The 11,440-nt window shown below is 44.7% G+C and overlaps 1 protein-coding gene across 1 annotated transcript; it reads left to right on the top strand.

Annotated features, from left to right (window-relative positions):
* Positions 1 to 376: 376 nt before the first annotated feature.
* Positions 377 to 7,481, top strand: BET1L (Bet1 golgi vesicular membrane trafficking protein like). The gene is made up of 4 exons (XM_084630727.1): positions 377 to 526; positions 3,025 to 3,116; positions 3,882 to 3,938; positions 5,821 to 7,481. Exons 1-4 carry the CDS (start codon positions 508 to 510, stop codon positions 5,986 to 5,988), a joined length of 336 nt encoding a protein of 111 aa, XP_084486853.1. The 5' UTR covers positions 377 to 507; the 3' UTR covers positions 5,989 to 7,481.
* Positions 7,482 to 11,440: the final 3,959 nt, after the last annotated feature.

Raw genomic sequence — 11,440 nt, 5'->3', positions numbered from 1 at the left:
CGCATCTAGGGTGACCAGATGGCAAATGTGAAAAATCAGGACACGGGGTGGGGGGAGGTAATCGGCGCCTATATAAGAAAAAGCCCCAAATATCAGGACTTTCCCTATAATATCGGGACATCTGGTCACCCTAGGCTAATCCACCTTCTTGCCCGTGGGTCCCCAGCCGGTGGGACACGGCCCCCTACCCTGCCCAGCATGGGCAAGCCCGGCCACCCTGCCCGGCCTGCCGAGGGGCAGCAGCGGGGGGGGGGGCTGGATCGGAACCGAGTGTCCAGGGCCGGCTGCGAACGGGACTGTCCGGGCAGGGGGGCAATGGGCGAGGGGACGGGCTGCTGGGCGGGACGCTCCGGGGCCGGTGTCTCCCCCGCAGCAGCCGCCGGGGCTCGGTGGCAGGGGAGGCCCCGCCCCGGGAGGCGGAGTCACTGCGGCTCCCCGCCCCCGCCAACCGGAGCCGCCCGCCCGCGGCCGAAGCCGGATACGGAGGCGCCGAGGCCGGACGCGGCCATGGCGGACTGGGGCCGAGGTGAGCCCGGGGCGGGCTCCGCGCGCTGCCGCCTCCTGCCCCGGGGCGACCGGCAGCCCCGGGCCCAACTGCGGGCCGCCGCCGCCGCCGCCATTTGTCCGGGCCCGGGCGCCCGCCTGGGGAGAGGGAACGGCGGGGCGGGGGCCTGGCAGTGGGGTGGGGGCCTGGCACGAAGAGATGGGAGCAGGGAGTTGCTGTGGTTTGGGGGCGGCTGAGGGGACAATGAGGCCCATGGCACGGTGGCAGTAAGGTATGGGGTGGAGGGTGGGCGTGGGGAGGTGCCTGTCAGTAAGAGATTGGGATGGGAGGACAATGGGGCCCGTGCTGGTAAGATATGGGGTGGGTAGTTGGTTAGGTGTGGGTCTGTGGGGCAGCGAGGGGCACGTCAGTGCAAAATAGGTGTGGATGGGGTTGGCTTGGTTTGCTGGTAGTTTTGAATTTAGGATCAGGCCCTCACTTTGGTTTGTTGTTTAAGCACCTTGTGATTGTGGGGTTTTCTAAATAGTAATTTCGTAAAACAAATTTAAAGTTTTGAGCTTGAATTAATATGCAAACTCGATACCATTAACTTGGGTTTGAATAGAGACTGGGAGTGGCTGGGTCCTTACACATATTGAATCTATTTCCTTAAGTGAAGTATCCTCACACCTTCTTGTCAACTAAGTGAGCTATCTTGATTATCACTACACACGTTTTTTTCTCCTGCTGATAATAGCTCATCTTAACTAATTAGCCTCTCACAGTTTGTATGGTGACTTCCAACTTATCTGTGTATAGATACACACACACACACACACACACACAATCTTACTCTGTGTTCCATTCTATGCATCCGATGAAGTGAGCTGTAGCTCACGAAAGCTTATGCTCAAATGAATTGGTTAGTCTCTAAGGTGCCACAGGTACTCCTTTTCTTTTTACAAGTACTCTTGTTCTTTTTAAATTTAAAGTCCACCTTCTGGAAGGTGGGTTACTCCTCCGCCTCCCTCCCTCCTGCAACCACTGCCATGGCGGTTTCTCCAATGGGCTCTTCTAGATCAATGGGGGCCGTGAGCAGGTTTCAGGGGGTCCCCCTAGCATGGCCAGCATTAGACTTGTTAGGGCCCAGGGCAGAAAGCCAAAGCCCTGTCATGCAGGACTGCAGCCCAGGAACCTGAGCCCCAACACTCCGGGGATGAAGCTGAAGCTTGAGCAACTTAGCTTTGCTGGGATCCCTGTGGCATCGAGCCCCAGGCAGTTGCCCTGCTTGCTACCCCTTAATGCCGGCCCTGACTTTCATATGGAGAAAACCAGTTGTTGTGGCACAGCTGGGCCATGGAGTTTTTATAGCATGTTGGGGGGCAGGGAGGAGCTCAGAAACAACAAAGTTGAGAACCCCGTTCTAGATTCCTCTTCTCCCTAGTCATTGCCCTCATGTGAGGACACACAATGCTCCCTCTGTCTCATGTGACTGCAGGTGCCTGTTAGTCACTTTGCTTGCCTCCATTTGGGCAGTAGGGGTTCAGAGTATTTAATGCTAAACAGATACTGCCTGCATCCCCATAGTTTGAAGTGTAGCTGTGTGATGGACTGAGGATTGGTGGGGGATGTTTTGGACTCGTGTGCATGCTCATTATGAACTGCAGGCACCTCTGCTGCCCCAAGAGTTCAGCAGTGGGTCCTCCATTTAAGTAATACTCCTTTTGAGGCATGGTTTAGTTGGCACCAAAATCTGCAGTGGCTCAGAAGCTACTTGTACAGGTGTCTTGTTAGGTAAGCTAGTGTACAGTTTCTTATATACAGGTTGCGAGGCGCAAATCATCAAAGTTCTTAGACATCCTCAGATGGAAGTTGTTGCAGAAGAACAAACCACTATTATTTGTTATTGCATATCACATGCAAACTCTTAAGCCCAAGCTTTTCCAAAATATGCACCTCTGCAGCTAAGGGCAGAATTAGGCATTTTTTAAGAGCGGGGACTCAGATGTAGAAAGTGTCTTTGTTTGTCTGTCAAATGCCTGGTGAATTTGCTATTCACTTCAGACCAGTGATACCTGGCACAGTAGTTCAGGGCTGAAACAGTTTCCTGAAATAATATTGCTCATAGTTGCATAACTTTCCGTTTACCATTTGTCTGAAAAGCAGCCTTAAAAAGAAGGCATTTTCTCAAAAGCTTTGGTGTTGTGTTTTCCGTAGTTCCTTGTAAATGACTCTTAAAAGCTCCATAAAGTTTTAGTAGTAATGCTTTGCAATTCTGTAGTACCTTTTCGTCATAGGATTTCAAAGTTCTTCATGGGCATTGATCTTTACAATACCTACACAAAGTAGGTAAGCGTTATTATCCCCATTTTACGACTGTGCAAATGGAGGCATAGAAAAGTTAAGTGACTTGCCCAAGGTGTCACAGCAAGTCTGTGGTAGAACTGAAAATAGAAATCTGAAATCCTGACGCCATTCCTCCATTTTAACCAGTAAATACACTGCCATTTGTTGTATCATAACCGATAGGATTTTTTCAGGTCAGAGTCCAAGTGCTGTGGATGATATGCTAGATGTGGAGAACAAGCGCATGGCGGACAATCTAGCCACCAAGGTCACCAGGCTGAAATCGGTTAGTTGCTAACTTCACATCATACATTTTCTTTACTGTCTTACGTCGTGAATGTTGAGAGCACATAGTAAGTTACATGGCGCTGTCTTATTTATGAAGCTTTTAAGTATATCACTGTCTATGACTGGTCAGGTAGCTAATTTTTGCTATTGGAATGTCCTGGGGCATTTTATTGAAATCCTCATCCCTTATTTGGGATTTAACTATGTTCCAGGGTACAAAATTTTCTGGTTTTAGTGGCATCCAGAGAAGGAATTAGGTTTGGTAAGTGATTGGGGGGGGTGGGGGCAAGATATACAAAGATATATTGTTAAGGATGCCTTCTTTGGAAGGTCTCAATAAAGCCATATTAAAAATATTCATATTCATTATATTCATATAATAATTGTAGGACTAAATCAGTTCCATTGGCTTGAAAAACCTTGATTTATGTACACTTCTTAATGCAGAGACCACAGTGTTAGCAGAATACTGGAGTCTGTTTTCCATTTTCACTTTCCCAGTATTTGCATGGTGACTTCATATAAAAAAGTTTGTCTGTGGTTGGTTGTAGAGCTGAATTTCTGATTCTGGAGATCTCAGGAATTTCTACTGCAACTATTGGTGTGTACATTGAACTCAACAAACACATTGTGTGTATGTGTGGGAGGTGGTAGGAGTGATGAGCCACTCTTGTATGTGTGCTTGGAATTTCACCAGCTTCTAGTATGTTAGGAGTTGATTGTTTCACTTGGAGATGCTGACACTTTCTTCTGTCTTGAGTAGCTGGCACTGGATATCGACAAAGATGCTGAGGATCAAAACCGCTATCTGGATGGCACGGTAAGAAACTGATAGAAGTCCATAAGGGGTGAAAACCTCTGTGCTGAATCTCAAGAGTTGTCTTAATTGTTTGCTTCATAGAACCCCCATAAACGGCACCAAATTAAATTCTAGCAATTGGAATTGGCAGCGTCTCAAATGCTGGGTGATAAATGTGAAGCTATTTTGTATGGGCTTTTTGGTACATAGTCCAACAGAAGCCTACCAGCTGCTAATATCATTGTGTCTGATCAGACTAACACAGCTAGCAACTAGTAACAGGAACCATTGGAACAGGACAATGTATTTTAGAAATACAGATGGAGATTATCTACTTATTGGGATTAAAACCTCTGCCTCAAGATAATATTCAGATATAGGCCTTTCTTGGTCATTTTTGTTTGTAACTTTGGAAGTGTTTATAAATATGTCAGGATTACTTCCCATAATCTCTGAAACCCATAGAATTAATCAGGGCTTTGTATTCACTACTCTTTTTGGAAGTGCTGAGGCTGGGACTCTGTGCAAATGGGTATCTGCTCATGTTATCAAGTATCTTATTCCTTCCACTTACCACCTTAACTTCTACAGGTATTATGAAAAACAAATATAATTTATAAAACAAAAATAAAATCTGGTTATGTATTCTAAACACTGGCTGCTGATGGAAGATCCAGGAACTTCAGGAAAGGCTGAAATTGCTATACATTGTGTGGGCTAGCAGATGCCCTAATTTAGCATTCTAGGGAAAAAGACCTTACTTTTTAACCTCCATATTTTTAATTTCAATTTATTTCCCCTTAATTTCACCCCCCACTGCAGTCTTAAATTGATATATACAAATTGTATAGTAGCAACAGAGAGAGAAGATCTGTAACATAGAGCTTACCCACTGAGGGTTTTGGAAGAATTCTGAAAGGAAGGGAATCCAGTGCAGATGTTTGAGGATGGGACTAAGGTGGTCATGCTGTTACTTGATGAGCAAGATCAGGCAGTTGCTTTTCTGTACATGTTGGAGTCTGGAGAAGCTGCAACATGGAGGCCATAGAGAAGGTAACTGCAGGATTGAAAGCAAGATGGGATGAAGATGTATATGAAGTCTTCAAGAGGGATGGGAACTGCTGACAATGGTAATTATGTGAGAAGACCGGAAGAAAAGGGGGGCTTGAGAGGAGAGAATTTGCATTACAGTATGGTCTGATGGCACAGCACTGAGCAATATGGTGTTCTAGTCTGCAAATAACATTATAATCTGATGGCAAGAAACTGCACCTTTTTCTAAACCTTTGGGCTTGTCTATGCATGGAGTTATCCCCAATTAACTGCATGTATGGGAAGTCTTAATCCAGAGTAAGAGTTTCCACACCTGGAATCAGGAATAACTCCATGTATAGACAAGCCCTTAAAGATAGATAAGTAGCATTCTGTATTACGAGCTATACTGTGTGTGGTGCGTAGTATGACATAATTGAGGACCCTGTCGTAATGCATACGTAGAATAGGACAAAACTAAGGTTGCTCTGAGGACCTTTAATTCTGCATTTTCTGGTTTGTGTGCAATTAAGATACCAAAAGTTGCATTGACATAGGTTGGCGTTATATTTTGGGGGTGTGCATTGCATTTAATAGAACTTTATTTGACCTTCAAATATCTAACTGCATTGAATGAACTGAAGGCAATATTCTGTCCGTGGAGCCTGAGTGTGGGAGTACCGGACACTGATTTCTTAAAGACTGATTGCTGCTTGTATTTTTCTTTTCCTTTTTTGATTCTAGACTTAGGAGTTAGTCAGTTCCACAGGCAGCTAGAAACTGAAATGGTTCTGCTTTAAAAAGTAGCACTCTCTAGAGAGAGCCCCATTTGTTTTATAATTTCTCCATTTCACCATTCTGTCTCCCTCAGGACTCCGATTTCATGAGCGTGACAGGCCTGCTGACGGGAAGTGTGAAGCGTTTCTCCACCATGACACGCTCAGGAAGGGATAATCGCAAACTGCTTTGTTACGTTTCTGCTGGACTGGTGGTTGTGTTTTTCATCCTCTATTATCTCGTGTCAAAAGCACGGACTTGAGTAGGGTCCTCATCCTGGAATTTTTATGGAAAGAAAAACTGTGGCCATGATAGACCGAGACTTGCTCAAAGCTATCCTCAAGTCTACCCTGTCAAGGATTGTTGGGATATTCCTGGAGGACCATAACGTCTCTGGACTCCAAGTTACTGTCATTTTTCTAATCAGTCTTGGACATATTCATCAGATTTTTTCATAAAATGAATATAGTTCGTTCTGATCTTTTTAAATGTATGTATACCACAACTTGATCTCCTTGTTGACACTTAGCCTTCATTTATTGCTTTGTCCATGACCTTTAGCCTTCATCTATTACCTGGCTCATAACCATGTCGTGTCCACCTTAGGGACGTGCAGTGTTGTTTATGTGAAAGTGTCTGACTCAACCCATAGTAGCAATGTGCCTGTACTCCATTCATAAATGAGCAGAGCTGGGGAGTCTGAGAAGTCTAAATGTGGGCCTGGGAGGCAGGCGCTGTTGAGTTCTAATCCAGCTCTGTCAGTGGCTTACTTTGTGCTCTTGGGAAGTCAGTTAATCTCATTTTATGTTTTGAAATACATTAATACCAACAGCTTCTCACTAGGCTAGAATTGTTGTACAATGCTCTGAAGAACTAAATCGTGTGGTAGGTACTGAGTTGAGTAGTTACTACTTGTTATCATGAATGGTTGATGGAGTTTTGTATCCGAGCAGGATTTTACCACCATGATAGCTTGGTTCTACTGACCTGCTTGTCTCATAGCCGAGGATGGGGAAAGGCAGTAAAGAGATGGCTGGTGGCAGTAATTTTTCTGTAGCACAAATATCGTGGCTCTTGTGACAAGTACATACGTGCTCAGTTGCAACCATAGAAGACATGAGAGAGTTGAAAAACTGAAGAGGGGAAAAAAACATTACTTTACAAAAGGCTTGGAAACTATTGTGTAAATAATCTAGAGGGGGAAGTTGTTCGTATAGTTGGTACTGGCATTCCCATAATACGACACTTTGGTATTGTTGGGAAGACATTTCCACTCCATAGGTAAAGATGGAGTTTAGATCTGTCGTCTTAAGTGGGCTGATCAGAGGGATGATTTAAAATAAGAGGTAACCTTAGAATTCTCAATTCTTTGTCCCCCCACAGTACATCACCTGGTAGGTACGCTGCATGTCACTGTGCAACTGTCTGGAATACATACCTGAGCAAGTATTGTCTATTGTTTGTGAAGCCATCACTCCAGAGCTTGCAGCACTTTGAGATACAGTATGCACCCTGTTCTATGATGATTCTACATAATTCTGTGCGTTAGAATGCTGTGTGGATGAAGGTTGTTTATGATCTTTCAGCACTACATCTTTATTCTGTATTGTACCCTGATTCAGAATGCTCATCCCAAATCACCCTTCTCTCCCTTTCATTGACCTTGTCATTTCCCCTCTCATTCCAACCCATGTATGTTCTCCCATCTGAATTATTTATATCTGCCTCCAGTTATAATAAACCATTCTAAAAATACTACTGTTATTTTAAAAAAACACCCAAAATGCTATACATTATTTTAAAAGGCTTTTATGGTACAAAACAACTCTACCATAATTGTTTTGTAGTGTGTGTATATTTGTTCCAAGGGTTCCTCTGGATTTTCCTGTAAGTATTCCTTGCTTGATGATTGGCTCTCTCTTATTCCTCTTGATATAACCACCTCTCTAAGACCAAAGAATATATCCTCTATACAGTTTATTTTTCTCCCCGAACAAACCCATATCCCCTAATCCCTGTGTATATTGCCTCACCCTGACAAATGACACTGTGTGACATTGAGGAATTTCCCTCTTACAAGCCACAGAACGTTGATCCTTCTGCAGATTTAGATCCAGTTTTCTTAATCTGCTTCTTACCTTGAATATTGATCTTCTCATGTATTAGTTGATGTACTGTAACTTGTGTCCTTATCCTGTTCCAAAGATAGAATGTGCAATAGGGATAGAGGGAGAAGGATGCAGCAATGATCCACTCTGGCTCTTGGCTCAGTTGACTCAGTCCTGTTTGAATCTTGTTTTTGGTAAGACTTGGCTGTTCTGAGCTCATTTTACATGCCTAAAAAATTTGGGTGGCTCACTTGAGTGTTCCATCTGCTTCCCTCAAGCAAATCTTTCCTGACCAAAGAACTCCAAAGCACTCTAATTCTTGCCAGAGCAATTATCTCTTTATTTTGCTTTTTATGGTGTGAATAAAGTTGTACTGCCTTAAGATGCTGCACCAGTAATTATATGTGTATATTCTTATCGTGGTCCAAAGCTGTATTATACTAGCCAGTTTCCAAACATATACATGGTTCACTTTTTATAGGACCTATTGCCTTGGAACCTGCATTGATGCACAACATTAAATACATCAGTAATACCATACTCACTACAGTGGACAGTGAAGATTACATCTAAGCTCTAAGATGCATTAGACCAGAAGGTGTGACAAGATAGCACCCTATGGGATCTGCATGTATCCATAAAGAAGAAGATAAATTGTCCCCCACTGACTTTGGGATGAAGAGGAAAAATGATCACTAAAGTACAAGTCACCCATCTTGCTCAGGAGTCAATAATAGAGCTGGTCAGGAACTTTTAAACCATTTTTGTTGGAAAATGCTGATTTGTCAAAACCAAAACTTCCCATGGGTTTCAACGGATTGTTTGACACTTGTCCCAATTGTTTTCATTTTTGGAATGAAGTACTTGGATTTTTGATTCAAAATGACTTCTTGTTTTGAAATTTTATTTTAAAAATATTTTTAAAATAAAGGTCAACAGTGTCCTCTGCAGTCCAACAGTTCGCTTCCCCATCACCACCTTCACACTAACCTTGCCCTGAAAGGCTAAGTAAAACTTTGAGAGACCAATAAATGCAGGGGAGGGACTGTTGGTGTTCCCAGCTTGGTTAAGGGGGGGAGACCATTTGTCCTTAGCAATAATTGTGTTAACCTTCTTTGGGCTCGGCTGTGGCACTTAAGCACTGCTCACAGCAAGGGATGGTGCAGAGTTGCACCATTTCTGCATGGAACTTGGGGAGGAAGCCTCACAGAGACAGAATTGTCCCCTGTAATTCAGAAGGAGAATATCTACTTGTAACCCTTCTGCCCGTCAGAGTTGGCAGCAACAAGGGCCGGGTTCAATATCTAGGGGATCCATTCCAATAACACAATGCAAACCGGCTTGAGCCCCCACCCAGTGACCTGGGACAAATATATACCACCCCCGCTGGGCGCCTCCAAGAGGCAATACTTCCCCTCTCGCAAGCACATAGTCTGAGTGTAGCAAAAGTCTTTTAATAACAGAGAGAAACAATGTGGCATTATGTTGGGGAAACACCACCAACAGGACTCATAACACAACCCATGAGCAAAAACAACCCCACCCCAGGCAAATTGGGGCATGCCCTTTTCCCTTTGGTTCTTGAGTCCAGCAACCCCAAATCACCCAAAGTCCCAAAAGTCCAATGCCCCAAAAGTCTCTGTCCCTGGTCAGGGCAGCCCCAGAGTTCGAAAGTTTATCGGCGGAGCTTTACCTCCCAACCTGGGTGGAAATGGGACAGGGGTAAGAGGCACCTTACGTGATCTGAAGCTGACCGCTCCATAGCAGCGCTCCACTCCGCCAGCCGCCCCACGAACTCCTTCGCTCAGCTGCACTCCGCTCCGCCAGCCACCCCACAAACTCCTTCGCTCAGCTGTGCTCCGCTCCGCCAGCCGCCCCACGAACTCCTTCACTCAGCTCCACGGCCCACAAGCAGCTCCTGCCATCCACACACTGCTCCGCATCGAACTGCTTCACCAGCCGTCCCGCAAACTGCTCCACAATATATCTTCAGGCTCCCCCACTACTTAACACAACACTCAGTGATTTCAGCTCTTAGGTGAATTCAGCTTATGGTAGGGGAGCCCCAGTGCTGGTGCACTGTCAGCCCAAAGTGAGCTCAGCAGCCTATAACTAGACTTCTAATGAAATCAAAATTAGCTCTGATATTCCACAGTGGAGAGAGGAGGAAGTGCAATCAGCATGTAAGGCCCTCACCAAGGGGCCCATGCCACCAAGTATTAATACTTGTCCCCAGCCTCTCTCCAGTCACACAGTTTTGGAACCCATGACCCTTGCCTAGCGAGTGCTACTTAGTTGATGGTGAATCCCTCCATCATAACAAAAGGCCACGTACAGTTCCAAGCACAGTTCCCATAATCAGGGTAATAACAATTTATTCTTCCTGCCCCAATAACAGAGACACTGGGGATCCCACAGCAGCCAAAGTGACCATTTGGGCAGCTATGGTCTCATTCTAGGCGTGGTGGGTGTGCCTATGCAAATGAGATCGTCCCCTGAAGTTCTTTTCCACAACTTGCCACACCTCACCACCAGATGTCAGGGTGGAGCTCATCCTGACACTGCTTACATCCTTCTATACCACTTCAACAGGAGCAACTTCCCTCCCCTGCTGTGTCAGGCCTGCTCCAAATGGTGATGTGCAGCTGCAGTGTGGCCATAGCTCCCCCTCTTCCTCTTTAGGACAGTATGCTCCTCTGGGGGAGTATGAAGGGAATAGGTCCTGAATGCAGCCTGCAGTCATGGTTGGCCTGCAGGTGGACCTTGCAAGGTGCTGCATATTCACAGCCATCCGGCATACAGCAGCTGAGAGAGCAAGAACAGTGCTTCTCCTAGGTTAAGGGGATGTTGTTTGGCAATCTAGGCTTACTTTGGTTTTTAAAAATTCTAATGAAACTTTTTTCTTAAATTTAATGAAAAGGTTTTTTGAATTTAGGATTTTAACGTTTTCCAGCAATTCTAAACTGGCAATATTTTGCGAAGGCATGAGAACCAGAAGTGGAAATTCACTAATCATCATTCCCCTTCTCCCCCCCGTCCCCCTCCCCATTATCCAAGATTAGTGAAGAGGAAAATGTAAACTAGGAATGAGTGGTGAAAAGCCCATTTAAATTTTTAAAGTTTTGTTTTAATAATTTAAAGATGTAACACATGTAAGAACTTGTTTTAACCACACAGTATCCCTTTAAACTTTAGTCTGTAGCCCCAATCTAAAGGTAGATTGAGGTATTCAGCTACTTTGACATGATAAATACTGACTCCCTGATTTATTTTCTTTACATGCTGATACTGCAATAGAACACAATAAAAGGGATAAATGACACACACAGTGAGGGTCATCACAGGAGTAAACAAACAACAAAATAGCTCAGTAGTACAAAATTGAGTGACTCTTTATGTATACAGTTGTGAATTTCCGGGTTCTGGAACACAGGATCCAGATGTGGCAATGCACTAGTGCCAGGGTTCAGACTCTCAGCAGGTAGATACAGCAAGATCCACACGCCAAGGTAATACTGCTAGCTTCAGCATGTCCTCTTCATTAAGGGGGGATATGGAAAATTCCTTCATAGCCAGAGGCAAGTTAAAATATTGCAAGTGATTATT

Source organism: Lepidochelys olivacea, assembly GCF_965140295.1.
Source record: "Lepidochelys olivacea isolate rLepOli2 genome assembly, chromosome: 6".
NCBI lineage: Eukaryota > Metazoa > Chordata > Testudines > Cheloniidae > Lepidochelys > Lepidochelys olivacea.
Note: the sequence above shows the minus strand (reverse complement) of the source record. Positions and strands in the feature narration are given on the sequence as shown.